The 27,956-nt window shown below is 38.9% G+C and overlaps 1 protein-coding gene across 2 annotated transcripts; it reads right to left on the minus strand.

The window, feature by feature from the left end:
• Positions 1-221: 221 nt before the first annotated feature.
• Positions 222-27,655, minus strand: LOC119553336 (basic-leucine zipper transcription factor A). 2 transcript variants are annotated; one of them, XM_037863671.1, is made up of 9 exons: positions 27,024-27,655; positions 4,388-5,272; positions 4,020-4,323; positions 3,156-3,266; positions 2,994-3,095; positions 2,729-2,927; positions 1,722-2,654; positions 1,553-1,654; positions 222-1,131 (listed from the first exon to the last, which is right to left on the minus strand). In XM_037863671.1, exons 2-9 carry the CDS (start codon positions 5,230-5,232, stop codon positions 947-949), a joined length of 2,781 nt encoding a protein of 926 aa, XP_037719599.1. In that variant the 5' UTR covers positions 5,233-5,272; positions 27,024-27,655; the 3' UTR covers positions 222-946. The 2 variants fall into 2 exon arrangements, with proteins under 2 accessions (XP_037719599.1, XP_037719600.1); XM_037863672.1 differs by having other exon boundaries at positions 947-1,131; positions 3,156-3,242.
• Between the last annotated feature and the right edge of the window lie 301 nt (positions 27,656-27,956).

Genomic DNA, 27,956 nt, shown 5'->3' on the forward strand with positions numbered 1-27,956 from the left:
AGTTTTCGATGTACGTTTTGCAATTGAAATTGAACAAAATCAATCAATATTATATGGTTGCTGGATCCCTTGCGGTCTCAACTAAATAACAGTACTAACTTCGTATCGGAGCTGTAACATGGATAAGGCATGTGGAGGATTTGATATCGGAAATGATTATAATGTGTGTTGTGGGCGATGAAACGTGGATTATGTGTTGTGTGTGGCTGGCAATGCAAGAATTTGTGTAATTGTTTCTGTAATTTATTTTACCCTAAAAATTTTTTTACAACTAATACTATGCATATGCTTAAAATTGATTAAAAAATATAATATATATATTTATAGATTTATTCACGATGCTAAGAACTAAACGAATTGTACGACAAAAGTGTTGAATAAGACCAAATGGGGAGCGCGCTTCTTATCGATACGGTTTACCAATCCTATTTGGGGCTCCCAAAAAAGGTTAACAATTACAAAGGGATTGTGGTGAGGGAGTTGGAGGGGGGGAGCTGGTGAAGGGTGTGTGTGCCCCTAGAAAAACGGGGCAATCTTCTTACTGGCTAGGATTCAATATTATTAATATTTAATATTCAATTACTAGGAGCGTAAAAGTTTTGCATTCATTTATCGGCTGCTATATTCTGGCTTGCAAATTAATTAAAGTATGTAATGCAGTGGTAACAAAAAAAGGAAACTACTAACAATTATATTTAGATCGGCTTTGTTTTGCTTCTTCCGTTTTGTATAATTATGTATAATTATTGTTTACAAGTAGCATAATTAATATTTACGTGTATATTTGATGTTGGTTTCTTATAAATGGATTTTGTTTCTTCCGTTTTTGTGTAAAATATAAAATTACCTAATCAAGAAAACCATAAAAATAGTTGTTACTGCTGCTGTTGTTGCTTCTATTGTGTTACGTTGATGTTAATGGTAATCTATTGTTAATGGCGGCCTTTTAGGCCTTCCAGTTGTTCTGGCGACTGCCACTTTGCCCGCTTTGTTGCTGGGGCGGAATCATCTCCAGAAGATATTGGCGCTGCAGCTCCGCCGCCCGCTGAACGTCTGCCATGCTATTGGAGCTACTTGAATTCTTCGCCGATCCGGAGGACGAGCTGCTCTTCTTATTGTTGTTGTTAAAGGCTGTAACAAAAGAGTCACAATAGTTTTAATTAGTAAAAACTATTCGATAAGCTTTAACGTTTTAAAAGATCCACTGACATGCAAGATTCTATATACATTTTTATTCTGTGAACTATTTGGTCTAACTTATATATATATATGACCTGATATCATAAATATTGCTACTCATCTAAATAGGACTCATTAAGTTTCAAACCAAATTGAGATATTTTTCTTTTAGTTTCCGAAATTCTATAGGTCGCGAATTCTTTAGATCATTTTAAGTTTGACATAGCATAGCAAAGGGTTTGGAACATGTTGAATGATTAAAATAAGTATACTTTACTTAATGATTATATTTTTCATATTTTAAGATTAAACTGATATTTTCCTAATGACAAAGACCACCATTATTTTCCAGTAAATCTCATTGATAACTCACCTGCCACTTGTGCCGCCTGCGCCATGGCCATCTGGTATGAGTACAGAAGCGGAGCAAACTGCATCATGTGCTGCGGATTGCCACCAAGACCTTGTCCCAGAGCTAAAAGTAAAATATTACAGATAAGTCAAACTATACATCAATCCTACTGATAAAGAGAGATACACACCTCTAAAGAGCTGCTGCTGGAAAGCCTGCATGGCGGCCGCCGTGGCAGCTGGCGAGGAACCGCTCAGCCCAGCCGCCGGATTGGACGAACCAGTTGAGGCTCCTCCAAAATTACCCAATCCCCCGAGGGCAGCCAGATTTCCCAGCTGGCTGAGGTTACCCAGATTGCCCAGGTTGCCCAGACTGGCCAGGCTATTGATATTCAATCCACCCATGCCGCCAAGGGCACTCAGATGAGCAGCCGCCGCCAGCGTGGCCGCCGAGTATTTGTCATAGCTCTGGGCCTGCTGTTGCGTCTGCTGATCCCGCTGCTGCTGATCTCTGTCGCGCTGATCTCGCTGCTGTTGCTGCTGCGACTGGTGGTGATGATCCAGGCGATCGTTGCGCGAGGATCTGGAGGAGGTGGACGCCTCATGGTGATGCGCTGCTGTCGGCCCAGGGCTAAGGATGCCCGCCTGCTGAGCGGCAATGGCGGCTGCAGCGGCGGTGGCAGCCGCTCGCGAGGATCGCGATCCTCCCGACGACGGCGGTGGTGTGGCTTGACTTTGGGGTGGCGGCGGAGTTGGACGCGGTGTCGCTGGCGTTGGCGTCTGGCATTTGGTGGGTATCACCGTCACCGACGGCGGCAGATTGACCAGCGCAGCGGCCGCCGAAGCGTGCGACGCCTGCAGCTGTTCCCGTTCCCTTTGCAGATGCGACGATGAGGAGTTGCTGGTGACCGCTGAGACGGACAGTGAGTTGCCACCGCCACTCGATCCATGGGTGTCCACTGGCGAGGGACTGCTCTGGCTGGCCAGACGCTGCTCGATCTCCTGCTCCTGCTGCAGCGCCTTCACAAACGCCTGTTTCAGTCGGTTGGTGTGCTCCGCCTTGAGAGCCTTCTTCACATTCGAGGTGACACACTGTTCGCAAATCACCTTGGGATCCTTGTTGGCTGTAAGTGGAGAGGGTTGTTAGATTGTTTCTAATCAAATTTACTTAATTTATATGTGTTGAGGATAAACTTACTCTGCTTTTCCCACTTCCACACGGGCGTAAAATCAATCTTGCACTGGGCACAACGGAATGGAGCTGCCACAGCATTGGCCTTCTTGTTGACGGTCAGATAATCCACCACAGTTTCCAATCCAAGCAGATATACAAAGTCCGTGTTGCTGGGATTGGGAATAAAGTGCATCTCTGGTGGTGGTGGCTTTGGTGGGGGAATCTGTCAAAGATAAGCAAGTATAAAACCAATATTTCTATATTTTATTAAAGAATTTTTTGCACTCACCTGAAGCAGCGTCTTTTCCAGCTGCTTGCGAAGGGCCATTTTAGCTGCCGCCTGTCTTTGAGCTGGTGTCTGAGCATCTTCTCTAGGCGTGGAACGGTCATTCTGTAAGGACACACAATAATTATTCATCTAGAAATCATTTTCATTGACAGAAACACGAACCTTCTGCTCGTTGTGCTGATTCTGGTGCGATTGGGACAGTGGTAGCGCCGGCGTGATGGAAACAGAATTGCTTATGGTCCCAGGTACCTTCGAATTATCCGAAATATTAGGCTGCATGTTTCAACGATTGGTTTGGGTTTTGGTTTTTTGTTTATTTTTAACAGGATAGCGAATACGAATACAGAGCAAAGTTGAGTTTTTAGTAGTTGGGAGATTTGTTGAAGTCAAATGAATACGAGAAATGAAAAAATATTTAGTGCCAGTTGCACGAAGTCTCCTCGGTTTTCGGAAAATCCTCACACAGAGGCCGACTTCGGCTGATTTGACAGGTGAGTAGTGTTGGCTAACAGTGTTTGAAATGTGTTGTGAAGTTGTACAAGTGTTGAACAGCTAGAACTATCGAACATTTTTCAAGCGCTTTTTGGGTATTCCCCAAATCAAAAAAATAACTTCACCATTAGTATTGGTTAGGAGATGTATGAAAAGAGCTAAAATTATGTTTGTTGCATTTTTGATCTAAAATTGTATTTTACTTGGTACAATTGGTGAGTGGTTAAACAATGTTCAATGAACATAGATTATCTACAAAATAATCTAAATAATTTATTTCATTTGTTATCTTATTTGTTCGATAGATCTTGCCCTTTCAATATGATAGTTTGTTTAGTTGGTTAGTGTTTTTAGTGTGTTTTGTGTTGGTAAGCGTGAGTTTTTGTATCTTCTAAGTGTTTACAACGTGTTTGTTCATATAGAATGTTTGATTGTGTTTTGTGAATGGTAAACTGCAGTGTCTTTGGTGCTTTTGGACAAAAGGTGAGAGAAAAACTCGGCGCTTACGGCAACGATTACATTACAATAACTCACATTGCGTGGTTTCAGACTGGAGGGCGGCGCCGATGTGGGCGTGATGGTCACCGAGGGCGTGATGGTGAGATTCGGCAGGTTGGTGCGCGGCGGCAAATTGCTGGAGCGGTGCGATGAGGAGGTGGCGGGCGTGATGGTGGTGCCGGCAGCTAAAGTGGCGCCCGCTGGGAGCGATGACCTTGGCGGCGGCAGTATGGAGTTGCTGCTGCTGCGATGTTGACCGCTCAAGGCAGCCGCTGCAGCGGCAATCGCTGAAGCAGCTGCCGCCGCTGAGCTCGAACTTCCCGTTCGACTGTTGGTGGCGCTAATTATTAAAAAAAATACATTAATATCAAGGATACATTCAAACTTAATCAAAAAATGCCCACCTGATGCTCACTGCCGGTCCGCCGCTGCCGCTTAAGCTGCTCCTGCCCTTGCTGTGGGCGGGCAGCGGAACCGCCGACGTGGGCGTCACACTGAGCGATCCCTTCGAGGTGAGGGCGGCGGGAATTGCGGACAGTGGATTGTTGGGCGAAACGCTGGTCGGTGTCACCACCAGATTCTCCTTCATCACCTGCTGCGACTGCTTGAGTTTCTTGAGCAGCATCAGTTTCGTCTCCTCATTGCGCAGATCCTGTCGCAGCTTCCTCAGACTCTTTTCACGCTCCTTGAGCTCCGCATGACTCAGCTCCTTGATGGGCACATATGGCGGCATCTCCTCATCATCCGTCTCCGAATCTATATTCCCATTCTGCTGACGTCCATTGGTGCGTGCGGGTAGTAACACAATGTCCGGTGCCTCGGCATAGGACTTGGGCTCTGTTCGGGGTCGCAGGACCCTCCTTTGAACCTTATTCTCATCCTGACCGCCACCTATGGATCCACTGGTAGCTCCACTGGTGACCCCCGCTTCACTGGCATTAATGCTATTGTTGTTGTTGTTGTTGTTTGTGCTGGAGCTATTGGTGTTACTGCTATTGTTGGTGCTGGTGCTATTGGAGTTGATGCTACTGCTATTGGTGGTGGCGGTGGCGGTGGTGGTGGTGTTGCCATTATTGGTCGCCGGCGATGGAGATGGAGTGATGGTCAGACCCGTGTTGTTGGCCGTCAGCGCACGCAGATCCCGATTGCTCAGTGCCGCCGGAGACGGAGCCGGCGTTATGGTCAACGCCGGGTCACGGCCGGACCCTAAACTCAAGTCGACCACGTCGTCGACCTCCATTTTGGCCATTTTCGCTCGTCGCGTCGTCGTGATTCTGTATGTTGATCAACTGCAAATAGCAAGGACAATAAAATTGATAAGTTAATAAATCAATATTATAGAATTATTATATAACAGATTTCATTTCTGAGAAATTGTAATACTAATTTTATAAAAATTTATTAAAAGTATAAAGATACATATATTTCATTATGCCAATAGGAATTTTAAATATTATTCAAAATATTGTTCTTTTTTTAAATGTTTTTTATACTAAAAAATGGAGCTGTGTTTAAAGTGGGTTTAAGGAGAGGTGTCGTTGAAAGGGGATACTGTGGCACTCGTCTTTTACCAAGGGTTGAGTTCGGGTTTCCTTTTCACATTTTTTTTTATTCTCGTCTTGTTTTCCCCTTAGCCATCATGACACTTTGTAAGCGGAAGTCCGACTGTCTAACCCCTAAATGTATCTGTATCTGTATCTGTTTCACCTTTTTTTTCTTCTCTTTCCGTGTTGGAAAATAATAAAGATATCCTGATTTCAATTTATTAAGGCGGCGACCTTGTTTGGGGAAACCGATTTATCCGTCCTCAAGGAAACGAAATGAAAAGAGGGGAGAGAAAGCTGCACTAAATCACAAATCAAATCTGATTTGATCGCAGATATGCAAGTGTAAGTGGATTTGGGGCGCTTGTGTGAGTGAAAGAGCGCCAAAGCGAAAAATTTCTTTCGATTCGGACATCTTCCACAAGCAAGTCACGTTTTCGATTTAACAAATTTTCGCATACAAAGCCGCTGGTTTTGCGGCTACAAGAAAATTTACATGAAAACCGAGCAAGCTAGTTGGTGGAGGGAGAAGTTTGCACTACAGTTGTCATTCGCTAACAGGAACCTAATCTATTAATGGAAAATTATAGCAATATTAAGACCCAAGACCTAATTATGGCAAATTTTTTTTTATATTTTCCAGTTACTTTAACATTGTAATATGTTTAATAAATGGGTATCATTTATTTTAAGAACTCTTTTTTTTTTAAGTTCTCCAAATCGAGTGTTCACTCCTGAAGCGTGTATGGTAATAATTTAACGAAATCTGCATAAGTGGTTTGAAAGACAACACATTCACGGCCATTTGGTGGTTAATAGATTTAAACAACAAATAAGTTTCGCCAAACCGAATATCCCTCAAGTTGAGCTTCACTGTATTTAGTAGCAGAATAACTAGCAGAGATTCAAACCAGCAACAACAGGCGCACACAATCAAAGGCCAACAACAACGGCTACCCGACACGTGAGAGCGAGAGGTGAATAAACCTTTCAAGCAACTTGAGCTGCACCAAAGCACAAACAACAATGCCCAGCAAATACGACAAACATTCACCTGCCGCCGCCGCCGCCGCTGCTGGTGATTTCGAAAAGCACACACAAACAATATCAAAATGTCAATAAAAATCATTTTAACAAGACACCAGCGATAAACCAGCAATAAGCGTCACAATTAAAATGAAATATAAACGTAGGATCGTAAAGCGTGAAACGTTTAAGCAGGTGGTAACCCTGGCAAAGCTGCGCTTGCCAAGGAGAATCTCCACTTTTTTGCAGAATCCGGCCAAAAGAAAAGCGAATCAAATGGCATAATTACACAGAGCTGGGGCAAAAAAACAAAAAAGATGAATAAAAAAATAAAACAACTTGGCATTGTTGTCCCCAATGTGCTATAAATTAACTCGCTTTGAAAGTTAGCACACAAACAAACACACACTGTGTAAAGTCGAGTGTATAAGCACGCTTACTCGTTCGTTTTTTATTATTTTTCCCCCCTCCCCCTGCTCCGCCCCTCTCTCCCTCCATAAGCCCCTTGAAAACGGCGGCCTGTCGGCAGAGTCTCGTTACTTTCGACACTTGTGTCGTCATCAGATTGCGCTGCCCGCTATCAGTGCACAGTGGGTCGCATTCGCGGGGTGTACACGATAATAGGTGGCAAAGCGTGCTGCGCGATAGTGGGCGACGATAACATTGAGAGGAGACGGTACAGTGTGTCAAGACTTATCGAGAACTTAGGAGAAATTATAATTTTCTATTTAAGAAATACTTCTTAACTTAATTCATGATTTATGAAAATTACGCTTAAGTAAAAATATAACACAATATATGTATATCAAATTTAAGATTTTTTTAAATGGTTCAATTGAATCATTTAGTACATCAAGAAATTACTCTTTAATTATCCAATAAACAGCTGGAATTTAACATTTTGTAATCATAAAAAACATTAGTTTTCAGTTACATGACTACAATTATTTTATTTTAAAATTCCTACAACAATTATTATAAAAAACCTTCAATTTTAATTGCCTAACTATATCACGTTGTATTTTTTATGGTGGGATAATTGTCTTTAATATTTTACGATTATTGCCAATCACTTTGCCCCACTGTGCCTTGAATTTGTCGGCCTGTGTGTGCGAGTTAATTCCACAGCGTGAGATTGTGTATGTTTGCCTGGCAAAGTGGGTGAGTTTGTGTGCTCCGATGATTGTCAGCTTTTTCTTATTAAATTAATGCAAACATTTTTAAATTTTTATAGATGCTTTTTAATGCTAGCGACCATTATGCGTGATGAGAGCGTCCTTACACCCCCTTCTTCATGGCTTTCGCCACTCCCCCACCCCCCAACCCTTAACCCATGACTGGCCCCCGAGGAAAAAAGTAGACTTTATCGATTTGTTGCGACGTTTGGCATTTGTGTGACTATAATTGTGCTTAATAGCGCGCTAAATGTGCTTCAATTAGCGTTTGTGAGTTGCTTACCCTAAGTTCACAATGGTATGTGGGATATACAAATACCCGAGATGATCTTGGGGGGTCAGTTGGGAATTAGTGCATCTTATGCTCAAGTTCAAGTTGAAGGGTCTTTGGCACCTGAACAGGTGAAATGCTGAATGGGAATGCAAATTTTTCAAGATTTCCTAGAGATTCCTCTTGAGATATCAATAACCAAAGTGACCAAAGGCGATATTGGGGTTATTTTAAAGTGACCAAAGGAGATGAAAAACACAAGTGGAGGGGGGGGGCAAGGGTGAACCAACTTAGAAACGGATGACAGGCGACGGCGACGCAAAAAAGCAAAAGAAATAAGGTTAAATCAAAAGTACAGTTGTGTACATAGCGCGGCCAGCAGCAGCACCAACAAAAGCAACAACAACAACAACAACAACAACACAAACAAAAGCGAAGAGCAACAGCAAAGCAAGCGAAATGTGTTTGAGTGTGGCTGCGGTGAGAGCGACAGAGAGAGAGTGAGTGGTGAGAGCGAGAGTAAGATGGGAGAAGAGAGCGCACGTCGCACACACGCGAGACGACATCGAAATGAGAGAAAGAGGAGAGCGGGCGGCGGTTTTTGGGGTCTGGCCACCCAAAAGTACCACCCCCGATCCCCAACCCCTCGGCGGAGGTGTTCTCCACCCATACCATCGATTTGCATATTAGTTGGTTATCAGCCTATGCTATAAAGACATAACTAAACTATACCTTCATGTCTAAGGGTTATCCATTTACAGAACTCCAAAGTTCTAGTGATACAAAAACCAATCTTAACTTTTTTTATTATATATTTCTTGTCACAAAAACAGCCCAAAAGAGTCAGAAACCCTTTATCATTAAGGAAAACAAGATTCACACCTTTCCCTTTTTAAACATTCAAACTTAAACATTTAGAAATCCTTGTTACCAGGCATGTTATCATTTTAACCTGCACCTTTGCGAAGTCGTAAGTCATTTGATAACTGCAGCATTTATTTATGAATAGGTCTATCAATAGAGCCCAAGGCCTTTCTCGCCAACTCAAACTCTATAGAAACCTCCTCAGAATCTATTAATGTTCATTAAAAACCGCCTATAGGCAGGTGATACACCTTTAGGTATTATAAACACAACGAGAATGAAATACAAACCTTTAAAATGATCAAAAAGCAAGACGCAGCTTAGCAAACAAACATATTATTTCGCCACGTTTCGGTTCGACATTATAAGAAATGCGCATATCTTATATCTTATGCCATTGTACATAGGCGGCGTGGAGAGGGGTGGAGTGTACGGGTGTACGAGGTTTAGTAGAGTGGAGTGGGGGGTCTCCGCTTGGCTGCTGAGAGTAAAAGAGAGAGAGCAGGCGAAAGAGCACGACTTGTTGTACATGGGTGGGGTGGGGGAAGTGTGCGGGGGTCGGGGGGAGGGGGCGACCGACCTTCGTACATATTTACTCATCCATGCTGGGATTTGGAATCTGAATTGGGAGGGTGGTGCAACGGGTGCTCAAAACACAATCCCAAACAATTCCATTCCCAAAACCCAAACGTAGGCCAATTCGACAACTGCAGTCAAGTGATGTCATCGAAAACTATGGAGAACTATCGAATTGCAATTCAAAGAGTTTGACTTGCAGTTGCACCGATATCCGGAATATGTGCTAGTTCTAGAAATCCATTCCACTTTTAGAACTGACGAAATCCTGAATACCTAATGCGAAAGTATCACATATCTGGTCAGGCGGTGGTTCTGACCTTAGATTACATGATATTAAAATTTACCCTACTCATATAAGTTTTCATATAACTCATATATGTGTGTGTATATATTTCCTTTTATTTCCATATTTGGTTCAAAAACTTTGATAAATTATATACATGAAGAGTTGATGTGAATAAGCCAACGAAATCAAAAAAGATTATGATACCCTCGAACGTAAGTAAAGCGCATTAGCCATAAAAAAATATATAATAAAATAAGGAACTGGACAGTTGTAATATTCTCAATTGTATCTTTCATATTCGTCTATAACAATCCATAATCCAGAATGTTCCGAGAGAACTACCGCTCTCTTTCCCATTTCTCCGAAATTATACCTTCCTTACCTATCATAATATCCGTTTTTGCTTAAATGTTTATATAAACAAACCTTTTTAGAAGAATTGCAAATATACACTAATCTAACCGAAGTTAGGGTTTCTTAATAGAACTTTTAGAAAGGTCTCTAGAGTCTAGACTGAAAGTTTCCCCATTTGATGTAATCAACTTAAGTGCGCTATGACACTTCCCTGAAATAGCCCACTGTACCTCGTCGCTTTTCTCGTTGCGTTTATTTATAACAACCGATAAGCTGAATTGAGCAATTCTCTAGCACTCAAAGGCAGCAAACAAATGAGTACATAAAAAACACAAAACTTTTAAATGGGTTAACCGAACATTAGGCACAAATTAATTGCGTGCACAGTATGACAATACGAAACTAATAGAAACAGATTCTTTGCCTTCTGTCTGAATTGGTTTTATTTTTCTTGCTTATCAGTTAAGTATACACACATTTTAAAACTGTCTGCTGAGTAATTGGCAAGTTAAAAAAAAAAAAAACAAATCTTGGGGGGAGGGGTGCTCTGCTGAACAGCTGTTTTTATTCGTGCTCTTGACCAGTGTTGCCAACTAAATAAACAGTAAATACAATACATAAGGAGCAATAGCAACGATGCAAAGACAAGCTAAAAATTAATGACTTTCAAACTGGTTTTGTTTACTGTTGTTGTTGTGAATGAGAAGAAAAAAAAATACGAGTAGAAGAAGAAGCGATGAAGCCGATGCCAAAGCATCATTTAATGCTTTGTTCGCCTCCCGCAGTTAAGGAAAAAACCTGAGGTTTTTTCTTTATTTTTAATTCAACATATTTTCTTTCCAACGATAAGCATTGCATGCGGAAAACCGATGGAGAAAGTGTACAAAATCACAAAAGCAATTATATCAAAGGAACTTGAAAGATAATAGCCCTACAATTATAAAAACCTCGAAACCAATTAGCATATAGTTTTTTTTTTTTACCAAATTATGCAAGTTGGCAACCCTTTAACTATGTGTGTATGTATTTAATTTGACAAATAGCTGTTTCTTTGCAGTTGTTAACCACTTAAAATATGGGAGTTTATTAAACTAACCAACGAAAACTTTAACAATTTACATATCATGTCAATTGGCAATTGTGTCCATTTGCACAGGTAGTGCTTATATACCATATTTATATATAAATATTTGATTCGATATGTATGTACATGGCGAAATATGCAATTGCCCACCTCCACTCTTCTTCTTCTTCCTCACGTTGCGTCTTTGCTGTTTGTTGTTGTTACTTTCGTTGTACATAAGCAGTCCCATCCATAAATGTGTATGTTTTCCACTCACACTCCCGCATTCACATAGGCAATGGGTTCAACTTGTATATAAAACCAAACGACCGACCAGCTCTGCCGACGTCGCTGCCAACGTCACCGTCTCTGCTTTTGTCTATCCAACCATGCGCCCCTCTCACCCTCTTTGCATGTGTGTTAGTGTGTGTGTGTGTGCTGGTACAAGTGGGGTCAATAAATTGGGGATAAGCTGTAATCTGCTAATTTACAAAATTAATAAAGTGAGGAGACAAGGAGTCAACACTCATAATATCAATTTACTTGACTCTAATATGTTACCAATTATGGTGGTAAAAATGAGGCAGATACTTTTTGTAATAAAGTTAATAGGGTTGCAAAATAATAAAGTAAAATAATTCTTTTAAATTTGATAAGGAAACAAATTTTTTTATAAAATTTGGTATAGGTGTTACTGATTTTGAAATAACTTTACTTGACTTTAAAATGTTACCAATTATTGTAAGAAAAATTTAGCAGATACTTTTTGTTATAAAAGTTAATAGGGTTGCAAAATAATAAAGTAAAATAATTCTTTTAAATTTGATAAGGAAACAAATTTTTTTTATAAAATTTGGTATAGGTATTACTGATTTCATAAGGCCAACAATGTGCTCTTGAAATAACTTTACTTGACTTTAAAATGTTACCAATTATTGTAAGAAAAATTTAGCAGATACTTTTTGTTATAAAAGTTAATAGGGTTGCATTGCAATGAACTTGAATAAGAAAAAAATTCTTTTTATACAATTTGGTATAGGTTTTACTAATTTGATAAGGTTAACAATGCGCTCTTGAAGTAAAGTGTATGCTATTTTTTCTTAGTTCTGAAAAAGTAATGCTACATGTTTGCCCCCAGGTGTGGAGCATGTATTTTATGGCATTCGCTGGCCGTTGACTGTTTTGGCTGAGAAACGGCGAAAAGGCAACCGATCTATTTATTACAATTCAGAATTCACAATTCACCCTGTGTAGCGTACATCATTACGCATTTGCATTTGCATTTGGCACATTTAAAAATTCAGCGTGCTTAATTTCTTGCTGGTTTTCTGGCTTCCTGGTTGTATTTGGTTTGCTTTTTTCGCTCGCCAAGCAATTGACGCCTGCACTTCGAATGCTTTGGAAAAATTCCACTTAATCAAGCAAATTACCAACGCGTTGCTATGCTTTTCCCTTGCTCTTTGTTTTTTCCTTTCTTTTTTTTTTTTGGCTATTTTTAGGCTTTGTGCTTTACCTTTTTTCGGATTTTTATGGTATGATATGATATTATGGTTGGCAAAACAAAGATTGAATGCTGCATGGGAGTGGGAAATGGAAATGGTGGAGAAACGTTAAGAAGCGTTAAGAATAACCCCGAAAAGTAACGCGTAAAAGCAGCGCCCGAAAAGAAATAACAAAAACCAGTTAGCCGATACTTTTCTCTCTCGCACACACACACACACACACAGAGACTTAACCTTTTTTTTAACGACATAGTACGATAAGTGCGAAAACAAAAAATGAAAATATTCGTGAAATTCATTCAATTTCTCGGTGAGATTTCAGTTTCGTTTGCCATTAGTATAATTAAGTAAATATCAGTCTATAAATAGGCTTATCAAAGCTGCCAACGAGCAGCAAAGCGGGCAATGCAATAATAATAAACTTTAGCCTTGAACTAACCACCACGTTTTAATAAAAATACATGTATATATGTGTGCGTATGTATATTTATATAGGTAACTCATGTAAATATGCAAATGCAGTTTTTTATTTCTTTCTAGGTACACATATTAGCGTGCAATTGTATCTTAGCACGCGTTTTTCGCCTGCGAACTGCATGCTCGGTGACAGGTCCCAAAGTCTTGCATTGTGCACTCTATCAAGGGTAGCCGAGGGGTATATTATGTACGGAGCCCGCCTATCAATCCATATAAGGTGTGTATAGAGTGGAAAGTATGTATGCGGCGGTCACAGTGGGGTGTGCGACACGACAACCTTCAAGATACATATTTTAAAGATGCTATGAGATACTTGATGGTCAACTGAAAAGTATCTTTAAGTAACCTACAGAAATGTATTGGCTAAAAACGATATCTATCTTATTAAAATGAAAAATAGATTTGTTTACTTCAAGTACAATCTATCTTAAAGAAATACACTTTGTAACACAGTTTTTTCAACCAATCCAATCTGAACTACATTGTATCTTGAATCTCACTCATAAAAAAGAATCAATATCTATCTAATCAAAATGAAAAAAAAATAGATTTGTTTACTTTAAGTATAATCTATTTTAAATAAATACACTTTGTTTTACAGGTTTTCCAACCAGTCCAATCTGAACTACATTGTATCTTGAATCTCACTCATAAAAATATTTCATTATACCAAGTACCCATCCAATCAACCCCCTTTCTATCGAGCGACCACTGTTGATTATATACTCAAACCAAGCGGCAAACATAATTACATCTCAGCCACGTCACTTCCTGTACAGAGTCGAAAAACTGATAAATGTCCCCACTCGCAAGATTGGGTATTTGGCAAATCGAACCCTTTGGATCTGCATAGTTTGCATGGCCATGTACGATTGAATATCTCTGTGTGTAGTCCAAGTATTGTACATTTGTCTGTGCATATGCATGGCGTATAAAAATAAATGTCAGCGAAAAAAAAAATGGAAAAGAGAAAACATTTTTTCTAGCTCTCTAGCTGATAAGCAGGGCGACACTTACATGCACACACTAAATGTATGCCCAAGTATATAAGAAGTTCCATTGTATGTATTTGGGGTCTGAGAGTACGTAGTACTTTCAATTTGACTGTTGTTAAGGCTGATTCATCTTAATCCAAAGTGTGATAAGTCTACTGATTCATTTTAATATAGTTACTAATTAGCTTAGTTGGTCTGTGATATAGGAAATTATATAAGGCGTACAGCTTTCTTTTGATTTGTGAATTTGATATTTGATTGAAATTAATGTAAAGATTTGTTGTCACAAATAAAATATACTGAACTATTACCTTGTAATTTAATAATAATCTGATTTCTGAATATAATCTTTAAAAAAATGTAGCTTGAAAATGTATAAACAAAATGAATCTTAAAACAAAATAGAGAACTATTAAAGATTGATTATGTTGGTAAGTTTTTGATTTAAAACATTAAAAAATGCAAACATAAGTCCTTGATTTTACAGACTTTAGGAATCTCCTTTCAGAACCATTTGTATCTTAAAGATCTCTTTTCCTGATCTTGGCAAAAGTATAGTGCTCAAGGTCGGTGAACCCCGCCACAAAAAGAGAAATCGCTGGATGCAGCTTAATAACGGTAACGAGTTAAGTGATGCTGCAACTACAGCCACTAATACGAGTACGAAGTCTATTGACTGCCACTAAAACTAGTATTAGTTGCTGCCTTCTATGTGCGGCACAATTCTTTTTTTATGCGCTTGTTCTTATTTTTGCACTTAATGACGTGTAACGAGCTCGCGCGCGTGTTTTGCGCTCTCTCTCGCTCTCTTTATATATACACACATGTATATAGGTTGGTTTGTATGTATATATGTTTGTATATGGCCAGCATACACACAAACATATGTACTAGTGGCTGGGGTGTGCGTGCGAGCGAGATGGCGCACTTTGAAAATAAACAGGTAAAAAAGGTAAACCAAAAGAAATAACAACAACAAAAGTAGCTTTGCCACTTTTTTTTTAGCCGCCAGTCTTTGTTTTTTTTTAATCATTTTTTTTTTCTTGAGTGAAATGATCGTCAGCAAACAACCAAATTGGCCTGGCGGTTTGCTTCTTCTTGTTTGTTGGCCAACAATAATTATCGTTGATACCTTTTAAATAATTAGTCAGCAAGAGCTGACCATGAAAATCAGCACAAAGTAAGGAAATCAATGTAAGTTTCAGCAAACTGTTTACAGCAGCGCTTTATCTTTTGTGAAGTACAATACATACAATTCTATTTATATTTAACTCAAGTACATAGAAAACAGTGGGGGTTAAAAAAGCATTGTCATTAATGCCCATTAAACAAAGACATTTTATATGTGAAAGATACTATCAGAAGTCGATAATGTTAGTTAGGAAAGTTTGGTAGCTCAACTACAGCTGTGTCAATTACCATGAAAATTGGTATAGCAGCTCTAAATTTTTCCTCCCCTTCGGTGGCAACTCTGTTTTAGCTTTCAAAGATAAATACAACCATATAAGATACATTTTCCAAAAAAAAACAATCGACAGAAAAGTCATTTAAACGGTCAATTGCCTCAAGCGGCCAAAAGCAAATGTTCGAACGAGAGGGAAAAATGCAAAAACCAAACAAAAACTAAATGAAATTGAGAGGCACTGAATATGCCAGAGTGAGAGGGTGCCATATGGGGGAAAGAGAGGGAAGGAGCAGCTGTCAGTTGGCCATTTAAATAGAGGCGAAAAAAATGCAGGTCGAAAATTAAAAAATGTTTTATGGCCAACAGGAAGTATTTAACAACACATATTTTAACGTTATTAGGCAGGACATAAATCTATCTGATTGATTTGATAAATACAAAATCTGTTAACAACAACACTAAATAAATAAAAACAAGTTCTTTATAAAAACCAAAATGTTAGACAAAATAATAAAGTATTGCAAGATGCGATCGATTTTGGTATTGGAATAAGGCATAATAATTAAGATATTTTTAAAGTCCAATGATTTGTTAATTGATTACGGTGTTAAAATGGAACAAGTACTAAAACGGTGATATGTATATTTAATAAAAATAATGTGTTAGGACTAGAAATATGGTAATGGGAATTTCAATGAAAATTTATTATATATTATAATATGTTGGAACCTATTTGATACATTTTATAAGACAATAACTAAATTTTTAATATTATTGGGTATGACTAATATACATATGTTAACCACATGGGAGAATATATAATTCTTAAAGATACAAATATGAATTTCACGCTTCTATAATACATTGGAACCAATTCGATACAACTTATAAAACACTCACTTGAGGTTATAAATGATTGTTATTATATGGCGGCTGTGAAGCCTTTCGAAATTCTTCAAATGTGCCTCAAAATCGGCCATTAAAAAATGTTAACCACATCGAGATGTGCATAAATTATAATTTACCGAAGCGCAGCAGCCCCAAGATGTCGAATCGGAAGAAGAAGAGGAAGGTGGAATCGGGGAGAGAAGGCGACAGACCGATACAAAAAGAGAGAGAGAGAGAGCGAGAGGAAGCAAGAGAGCCGCCTTATATACACGAGCATGGAATGTTTGCCTGTGTGCACGCAACACACACACTCACAACCCGCCGTTTGGGTTCTACTTTCGTATATATAGCATATACCATATAGTCGGCATTATGTACAGCTGTGTGTGCAAGCATCGGGACAGCTAATCAGGCAATTAAAGAGCTACCAAAAAACAACAAAACCTGAAGAAAGAAAAACAATTCAAAAACTGAGGTGGAATTGATCAGCAAAATGTGCCAACACAAAGGAAAAGTTTGGCACTAAATGTTTGAAATGTTTGCCATAACAAAGTAAATTGTGTTTTGGCAAAAACCCTCGAAAGAGACAACACTTTTGCTTGCGTAACGGTTGCCAAATTAAGTAAATCCCAACGATTGGTAAGCTGGGTTGTCATAAGCAGACGGTAGATTATATTTCCGACTGTCCCGCCCCATTTTCGAGTTGAGTACACCCACCCATTAACCTAACCTGCAAATGCCACGCACTTTTCAACGAATTTCAACCACCGAAAACCACGCAAAAAGCAACAAGAATAACAAGTATTTTGTAGTTAGGCTTTCCGACTAAAAGATACCGGTTATTCCTTGTTCATCAACCCTAGCAGGGTTACCTATATTTAAAGAACATTAGGTAATATCTCCCAAAACTTAAAGGCAGTGGAAACCTTTTAGGTCGAGACTTCTAAGACTTGGATCATTTTATTTGCTCAGTGAACCAGTGAAAATAATAATTAATGTTCAAGTCATATTACCATAACTTTGGAATTACTTTAAAAAGATTTTGGATTAAAAAAAACAAAGTCTGCCCAATTAAATCTTTTAACATTCTACACTGGTCGGCATATGTATTTTGACAAAATAAAAGTTAAGTATACTCATAACTTGAACTTACTTCTTGTAAACTATAGGCATCAATGGAAAGGTAATTTCAATGCCGTTTGAATGATACAATACATTTCTTTACCCATTCAGTACTTATTGAAAAGGACGAATTTGTGTAAATCAACTTTTAAATTTTTTTTAAAAACTTTTTTCCTCGTCTTGAAAACTTAAATTTTTTGATGCAAAAAGTTTCTTCAAACAAAAACAATAGTAACTGCAAAAAGAATTTTTCAAAAATCATTTTTCTTATATTTTTTATGATTTTTTGAAGGTGACAATGTCGGAAAAAATTTGTATGAAAAAGACAAAAATATGGCTCAAATGCCTGTTTTTAAGCATTTTCAAAAATTCATAAAAAATTCATAAAAAATATAAGAAAAATGATTTTTGAAAAATTCTTTTTGCAGTTACTATTGTTTTTGTTTGAAGAAACTTTTTGCATCAAAAAATTTAAGTTTTCAAGACGAGGAAAAAAGTTTTTAAAAAAAATTTAAAAGTTGATTTACACAAATTCGTCCTTTTCAATAAGTACTGAATGGGTAAAGAAATGTATTGTATCATTCAAACGGCATTGAAATTACCTTTCCATTGATGCCTATAGTTTACAAGAAGTAAGTTCAAGTTATGAGTATACTTAACTTTTATTTTGTCAAAATACATATGCCGACCAGTGTATACAAAGGTATACATCCCTTCATTATTGGTTCATTAGAACCGTTTTTTAAGCTGGTTATTAAAAAAAAATTGGGTTGTATCAGGATTAATGCGCAGAAAAAAGCTTTGGCAGGGGTGAACTGGTTTTATTTCACCCCATATGGGGTTTGGTTTTAAGTAATGTTCATAAATGATGAAAGGATATTGGAAAATTGGTTTAGATTTCCCAGGTCCTCTAAAAAAAACTATAATTACTGCTTCTTAGTAACTCTTCTTAGTATCTTTTGGAAAGGTTCTTAATTTTCTTTTAGTTTCCATGTTAATAATACAACCCTCAAGTCAACAAAAAGGAACCATTATAAAACAAGAAGAAAAACAGATTCGACAAGTTACTTCACTTAATGCGGTTCGCCGAGGGGAAGGAAACCCACAAAAAGGGGGTTGCGAAAATCCAAAGTGGGCGGCTGCTGTTCTAAAAACTTTACGCGAACCTTTAACACGGGCTTTAAAAAAAGAGGAAGGAAGGAAAAGAGAGTGGAAAGCCTTTACGTCTGGGCTCCCTTTTGGCCTCCTCCAAGCCCCGTGCCCCGTGAGGTTATGCCCACATAGCAACACAACCCAGTGGCGCCACCCACGCGCCACCCCCTAAAAAAAAACCGCCCCACCGCCCCCTTTTGGCCTGTCTGTGTGTTGGGTAACTTTTTTTTTGCCTGCTTCTTCTTTTGCTTTTTGCCCTAACACAAAAATGTGTATCTAGAAATATTTTATGCAGGCAACTCTTCAGCGGGGGTGAGGAGAATATGGAGGGGGTGGCAGATAGGTGGAGTGGGTGGGGAAGGGGGTGGTTCAACCCCCTCAACCCCCGCCTATCAATGCCCGCTGCTGTGGTTGCTGTTGTTGCTGTTATTGCCTTTGGTTTTGGGCGTGTTTCTGGTGGCACAAAACTACGACCGAAAAATTGGGCAGGGTGTTATATGTGAGGCGGAGATGTCGCTACCTCAGCACACATATAAATCCTCGCAAAATATACAGTCGAACTCCCATAACTGGAACTTGCCTTAAAAAAACTGTTCAATAAAATGCAATAAAATATGTCATCATAACTCAAAAACTTCCGTGATTAAAGGCTCGAACAAAAAACTTAACAATAAAGCTGGAATGTTTAAAGGGCACTGGAATGCGTTTCTTTCAAAAATGCAATAAAATTAATCAATTACTTTCAAAAGCAGATGTTATTAAAAACTAGTTTTTACCAATTGATACTGATTTCAAGATTATAATTGATTTAAGAGTATCATGAGTATCTGATTATTAATAACCGTTTGGGGTTTACGTTATAAAAATAACGTATACAATACCTGTAGGGATTAGATTTCTTTCCAAAGAAACCTTTTCTTAAACTTAAGTGTAAAATATAAGTAGGAAAAAATAAATAAACGACGTTAGCACCATTTCACTAAGTAAACAAAGTAAATACTTTAAGAGAATTTATTTTTATTTGCCCAAGAACCCCTTGAAATGGAATGGCTGATACGAGTGGTTGGAGTTATAGAAGTGGAACTGTGTATATATATATGTATTGATATACATAAGCGGCAAGACACATGTCCACATAATTGCCAAACGCGCAAAATCGAAGTGGCGACCTGCCCACTCCACCCTAAAATCCAAACCCAAACCCAAAACCCCCCCTACCACCCACAAAAACCCACCCAACTCCCAACCCCTCGGCTTAGGATTACTCACCAGTTTGCATTTGCAGGTGGGTGGTACAGTTGCGCTTTCAATTTATAGTTCGATTTTCGGTGGCCTGGGTAAACTAAGCCAGTTTCATAAATAATTGCAGAATATTGAATTTTGAGGTGCCCAAAGCACAGGGCCCCCATTCCATAATAATTTCCACGTATGCCGATGATATTTGGCGCTAATTGCCATTGCCGTCGTTGGTATTTTCATTAAAATTGCGTAATATTAATGGTTGAATGAGGTGAGGGTAGGGATGGGTCACTATGTGGCTAAAACTAATTTCCCGTCCGAGGTTTCATGTTCACACACAAACCATACGAGTAGCATCAACAAATTCGGATTTTCGGCATTACAATTTGTTGAAATTTGCATATATGGGGGGGGGTTTGGGGTTCCTGACCCCCCCGAGCCCAACGAATAAACCATATTCGGCTTCGACCTGCATCAGGAAGTTCAGTGATATACAATGGCGTAGGCATATCATCGCATAGATTACGCAACTATTCCCAGGATACCAGGGATAAGGTAGGGTAGGGATAAGGGGGCAGGTGGTGGCTTCACACATTCGCGGCGACACATTTGTGCCACTCGACTCCACAAGGTACGAGAGTAAGCCACCCACAGTATGGCCACCCGAAAACGGCAGGAAATCCACTCAAGCACATCGAACACAACACATCGGAGCGAGCCACCACCCAACCACATTTGTGCCCCACCCCCCTTCCTGGCTATGCACCACCCCCTACGCTACTGTACAGCTGGTATCAAAATAATAACACAAAATACCCTGTCCATAAATTACAGAAAACATTGTTATCTTCCAGTCTAAACCGGAGATTTATTAGACCTTATCGTCATCCTCCTTCGATAGAGGTCAGTCTAAATACTAAGAAGCTATTCCATACAAATTCAACGCTATTTTTTTCTGGAACCCGAATTTGGAGATTAGATTACTGACAAAGTGATAATACGTTTTTTAAAATAATATTTTATTATAAATTTGCAATATTATGTGTTTTTATTATATGTAGATATTGTATTGTCCCTTAATGTCCCTGTATTTTCAAAGACCGTGTTTTGTTTGGGTATATTGTGTTCCTCTTACCTACAACAAATGTTTTACTTTAAAGAAATTACAATTTTTATCTAATAATATAAGAGGTATCAGAAACAGTTCTCGGTTCTGTTTTATGTAAGATACTTTAAAGTACCTTTCTAAGTAATTTTACATCCTTGGAGATTTCTGGGGCACTCTCAAATATGGTGTTCATTTTTAAAATATGTCAGGACTGACAATCTAAGTGATGACGTTTGCTATAATTTCGACCACAGCTGTGCGTAGGCCTTCGGGGGGTTTTATAGGGTGATATAGGGGGTGGTGGTTCATCGGATGATGCTGCTACTGCTGCTGTTGTTGTTGTTGTTGCCTTCGTTTTCGGGTACCGACGAGCCCGGATATTATATGCATACTTGAACTATGCGAGGAAGGAAACAGGCGACCAGACCAGCAGACCCTGCCATGCCATTTCATTCCCGAGGCCCCCTAGACCACCCCCACCCCTTTGGTAGAACCACCCCCCACCCCCTGCACGCCCCTCTTATCCTGTTTTGTATATGTATCTGTTTTTGCATGCTCCTCTCTCTTGCTCGCTCTCTGGTTGTATGTGTGTGTGTCTGTGGAGTGTTTATATACATGTGCATGCACAGCTGTACCGTTTCGGGGCATTTTACAGCCACAGAGCCGCCGCCACAGACCACCCAACCGCCCAGGCACCACCCACAGCCACCCCCAAAGAGGACCACCCACAACAACAATGCAAAACGTCTGCATTTCAACTAACGCCACCCGATACACAAACAAACAAAAAGGGGGAAAGGGCTCCACAGAGCTCCTCTCTCTTTCTGTCGCCCCCCCCCCAACAACCCCTCGAAAAAACCAACCCACCCATCCACCCACATTCACCCACCCCACCCATTGCAGCAGCCTTCTCATATTGCCATAGTTGTTGCCTTCTTCTTATTGTTGTTGTTGTTTTTGTTGTTGCTGGAACTGCCGAAAAAGTTTTATACATAAGCGGAAGCTTACGAAAACCCCCACCCCAAAGAACACCCCTTGAAAAGCCAGAAAAACAGAACTCATTTCAAAATCAATAAGTTAATTTTCCTTCTTTTTTTCATTCACTATTTACGTGACAATTTTAATGGCTGTCTTCCGGCCTATTAAATCAATAATATTTCTTGTAAACACCCATTAAACTCTTGTTTCTTATACATTGTACTCCCTACAACAGATTTGTATCTAAATATTATCGGTAGAAAGATATATCTTTTAGTTATTAGTCAATTCCCCTGGTTTAAATTTAAGATGCGTGGCCTTCTTGGTCGCGCTTAATCGATTTTTTCAGGAGCACCAAAGCCAAAGTTAAAACCACCCACTCATCCTTAGCCCGAAAGCACCAAGGGGATTCGTAAAACATATATATATATACATATATAAGTAAAAACAACTGAAGAGACAGGAAAACTCCCAGAAAATAAGGGGAGGGAAGTCGGAAAATTGGTACGGGTAAGTTGGGTTAAGGTGGAAAGTTTGAAAAATCCAAACAATAAACGAATTCCTTTGGCTGAACGTCTGACCTTTTCTACAAGAACAAAAATGTTAATAAAATTCTTTGAATCATTAGTTATTTTCTTTGAAAAGGTTAAAAACCTTCAAAGACAATTTAAAGAATAAGATAAATGTTTTCAAAGTCATAAAAAATTTGATATATTTTATATGCATTATTAAAGATACCTTTTAAAGACAATTTAAAGTAAAATATGTTTTTTGTTATGCTATAAGAAATTGTGATATAATCTATATGGATTATTTAAGATATCTTCTTTGGCAATAAAACAAGGTGATATTATGGATCCATTGACCAAAAAATTTAAAAATATGCTCTATTATATTAATATATAAGTCTTCCTATCGAGAAACTTGGAAATCTTCCCTGTTTGGTTCTATCGTAATCGCCATCACAATCGCTCTTGAATCGTTTGCCGACTTTGATTCATTGTTCTCGATGGCTGTTGCTGTTGCAGCTGGGCTTTTGTTTTACTTGTCAACAGAGAGTTTAGTTTGGTGCATCGGCTTAGGTTTAGGTACAACAAAAGCCCCCTTTTTCCACCGCACCACCCCACCAACACCCCCGGCCCATCCAAAAACAACAATGCTGCGGACGCTGCATGCAACTATTGAAGCATGAACATGCAATTTATGTACCTATATGTGCATATATATACCTACGAACTATGAAATACAGCAACAACAGCAATAAGCGACTGTACTTTTGATATAAAATCCACTTCACTCCACACTCCATACATGGAAAACCAAACAAACACACACGCACATACAGTTCAGTTCAGATATACCTATATAGCACCGAAAACCAAACCAAACCCACCCCACCCCACCCCACTCCCTTCCAACCACCCACTTTTAGAGACACCCACTTGGAGTGGAAAGCTCTGTTTAGTTTTAGTTGCGCTTTAAACTGCATTTCGGCTTGCGATGCTTTGTTGTTGTAAGCTGTATATAGGAGGATTGCATGGGTGTGGAAAAAGGGGGGTCAGATTGTGCAGCAAACGAAATAGAAAACAACTGCAATATGTTTCGGGGTTCCATGGAATGCAGATGGAATCGCCGGAAAACAGCCCCAGATGCATTGCAGGCAGCAGATTTGACCAAAAAACAGACATTACACCCAAAACATGCCACCCACCAATCCCAATTGTCATCTATAAATCGTTACTTCCACAGCAGCGATATGTATTGGATAGAGAAAACTTTGAAGGGGCTGACGAATAGTGCAGCATTAAGCGAAAGTCGGTTGTAAAATTTGTTATTACGTTGAAATACATCTTTGAAACGGTATCTAAATAATTTTAACAAGGTCTTGACCATTAATCAAATTTTTAGAGTAAGTTTTAATAAAAGCATAAGTGTTTCCCAAAGACAAATGTTTTTTTTACAAAATATCATTAGAAAATATAAATAAACTAGATAACATATCGTTTAAAATTTTTGTTTTTGTTCGTCATGCAGTAGAAACTAAAACTTTTCATATATTATGCATATAGGAAATAGTTTTTAAGTGATACATATCAGTACTTTAAGGCATTTCAAAACGCCATGTATTATGACTATGCTTTATAAACCAAAAACATGTTCGTGAACTTTTGACCCCTCTAACCCAAATTAGAGGAAATCTTTCCTATCGATAAGAAGTCAAAAGGGAAGGGTGGAAAATAAAGTACGGGGAGAAAAGAGGAAGAGAGCTGTAGCTGTCGACTTTTGTTGCTCCACTTGCACAAACAAAAACGCACGAAAAGACGAATGGAGTATTTCGGCTATCGATCTGCTCCCCCAAACTCACACAAACACACTCTCGAACTCACCTGCAAACTCAGGTAAATCGACGTCTGTGTGTGCGGGTGAGTGGTACCTGTGTGAAGCTGACACGGCAACAAACAAAAAGGTAACGCTAAAGCTACAGCGGTAAATCTAGAACTGGGCATTCTAGTTCCAAGCCATCAGGTATTATATTCGATTAAAAATATTTATATTAAAGACAACTAAGTTAGTAATGTGAAACAAGTGTTAACCCTTGGATATGGTAGAACTAATTTGTTGAAATTGGTTTGATTTTACAGGTTTATAATATCAATACATATAGTACATATTGGTATAACACCATTTTTAAGACATTAAACTTTTGTTTTCTATTTTTATTTAAATAAATTTTATTAAATAAATAAATTTAAAAAAAAATTAAAAAAAAAAAAAACATTTATACATAAAAGATAATAAGGAATTCCAATTTACCTTGATGCTAAATGGCTTAAAATACATTTGAAGTAAGGATAGCACACATTCATCTCTAATTGATTGAAGGGAATTTCTTTTCTTTCAGCCTTGAACAGTTTATAGAATTGAATCAATCAATGAATCACCCAATTAAATTAGATTTTCTTGAATTTATTTTAGTTACAAATCTACATATATATACATATATAAGTACTTGAAGTGATTCCAATTGATTGTTTCTAAGAAAAGTTTTCTACAAATTTCAGCTGATAAGCAAGCTTTTCTCAGAAATAAAATTTCTTGCTAGCCTAAATTATCGAAAATCTTATTATATACTAACTACATAACTTATTTTTAAAACATTTTGATTCTCAAGAAAAAGATTTTTAACTACTCTTATTTATCTATTTTGATTGTCTTCGGAAAGATTTCCCAAATTGACTTCTAGAAACTAAACTCTATGGTTTTTTCGAAACCCTCCCGAAAACTTTTGGATTGACCTGATCCGCTGTGAACTAGTTCAAATCTTTGTTTCCCCCACATTGCACCCCCAAAACAACAACAATTGCAATTACAGAAACATCAACTGCACTACGACAACAAGAACAACAAGAGCTTGAAATGCGGGTCTCGGTCGTAAAATCGAGACCAAAAAGAGAGAAGAGAAGAGGCGAGGCGAAGAGAAGTGCAAAGAGGAGGAGGTGGAGGATGGGGAGACTCGACGAGACGTCGAGAATGCAGTGCACATAAAGAATGCCAAAATAAGTTTAAAACTAACGACGAACCGGGTTTTAGTGCGTGCATGTGCTGCGGCTGTCTGTGTGTGTGTTTGTGTGGGAGCGAGACAGCCAGCAAGGTGGTTTTTTGTATGTCTGCATGTATTTGTATTTTGGGGCATGCAACTTTGCCGAAAAATGCGTACGAGGGGGGGATGAGAGAAAGGGGCGGGGAAGAAGGTCCCCAAAAAATAAGAGAGTACCGAAATGGGAGAGAGAGTTCCCGAAACAAGTGCAATTCAATATATGTATGTATGTGTGTGTGGGGGATAATTTTCGAGAAATTAACAAGTGTTGAAAAGCGCAAAAAGTGCGTGCGGGTAATTAGCAAAATTAAATAAGGCGAAAATCACAAAAGAAACTTGAAAAGTTCATTAACACAGTTAAAATGAAACAGCGCCAACAACTCATTCATAATCGAAAAAAGTGTGTATAGATAACGGAACGGAAAAAGCGAGCAGCAGCGACAACCCCTTCCGAAAAAAAAAGAAAAACCGTGGCAACCCAGTTAAGCGGCAAAGGCAAAAAAAAAGTAGCAGCTGAAACAAGCGCCTAAGCATGGCGTCACAACAACAACAACAACAACAAATAAGAGCTGTAAAAATTGTCAATATAGAAGAAAGAAAGGCAGCAACAAGAACAAAAACATGAAGACGAAGCAGAAGAAGCAGGCTTTTGAGCTTTGCGAAATAATGCGCGAGAGTTAAAGAAGAAGCCGCCAACGCCGACTGCGACGCCGGCAGAGCATTTTTAACGAGCCGAATGACAAGCGCACACAAACAGAAACACCAACACACACAGACACTTATGCAGATGCACACAGTCGAGGGTGGGACAATAGCAGCAAGAAGTTCAGAGGTCAATTTAAGCAATGAGTAAAGGAAAAAACTTGTTAAGGTCAAATCTTTATACCATATTTAAAACTTAAATCAACACCTCTTTAATAACATATTTTTAAAATTTTAAAATTAATAATTTAGTTTTTAGTTAATAAGGAATAATGTTACAAAAACGAATTGCTAATTGTGTTAGTGAAAATACGTGACGAAACTGAGTAAACCCCTGTAAAACCCCTAGTTGCTGTCTTTTATGGTCGCTTTGATAAAGCTATCAATCAAAAAAGCCATTCAAGGAGTGGATGGCTTTCTTAATTGCCACTATTGCATTGACCCCGATTGTCCAAGCACACACACACAGATGGGCCGACATGCATACGAGACGCCGCAGCAGCAGACCGGTTGAGGTTAAATTGGATAGTGGCAGAGAGAGAGAGAGCTAGCCAGCGAACGGGAGAGGAGAGGAGAGGGAGCGGGAGAGAGCGATTGGAGATGGAGCATACATATACATATTGAATTTTTCTTCTTTGGCGTAATGAAAATTTTTTTAGCACTGTTTTGGGGCACGTAGAAAACGAGGAAGAGAAAAGAAAAGAAAACTTACCCGCGTGTGAAAATCCGTTAGTCGGTGGCGCCTCTGCCTCTGCCGCTGCACTGCTGTTGCTGCTGCTGCGGAACTCCTCCTTTCGATTTTCCCAATTTCGCATGCACACAAAACTATATGGATTTCACTTAATTAAATACACTGCTTATGTACACCTTATGTGCACCTATTCGTTGGTTTGTATATGTATATACGCCTCACCAACACACTTGCAGCACGGGCTCTGCTGACGTCGACGCCGTTGCTTTTGCCGCGACCTTTCCGAAATATTTTACACGCACTGCCAGAATATATTTTCTTGTTTTATATATCTTTCAATATTTTTTGTTTGTCTTTGCTTTGCTGTAAACCCTTTACTCGCAATTTGTTTACTATTTCAAAGAGAGAGTGACACACAAACACACTGAAACGCCGCCTTAAGCACTCGTGTGCGGCACAATATTATCCACTCCGATTTGTTTGTAAATAGATAACGATATTGTATTATTTTGTATCGCCCGAATTCACAGATTACTGCTGCAACTCGATTCAATTTAACTGTGCTTTTCGCCGCTCCGCTCACGCACACTCACTCACTCACACAGACGGTACCGCGAAGCACGTCCGAACGATCCGAGAGATGAAAAAGTAAAAAAGTGTTTGTTTTGTTTTGGGTCCTAGAGCGGGCACACGAACCGATTATTATTGATACTATCGATTACAACGTAAAAAGTGTTTGTTTTGTTTAGCAGCCTAGAGCTGGCACAACGACCGATGTTTGTTCGATACTATCGGGTGGCTTCTGACGATTGGCAGCCTTACCGGCTCACTTCTGGGCCGCTTTCAGTAAACGTAAGTGTCAGCAAAACTAAGTGTCAACAAAAGAGAAATATAAAACGTATAAACGTAAGTTCCTAGAAGTTTATTCGATATAATCGGTGTGGCTTCTGGCGA

The sequence above is a fragment of the Drosophila subpulchrella genome, chromosome 3L (genome assembly GCF_014743375.2).
Source record: "Drosophila subpulchrella strain 33 F10 #4 breed RU33 chromosome 3L, RU_Dsub_v1.1 Primary Assembly, whole genome shotgun sequence".
Classification (NCBI taxonomy): Eukaryota; Metazoa; Arthropoda; class Insecta; order Diptera; family Drosophilidae; genus Drosophila; species Drosophila subpulchrella.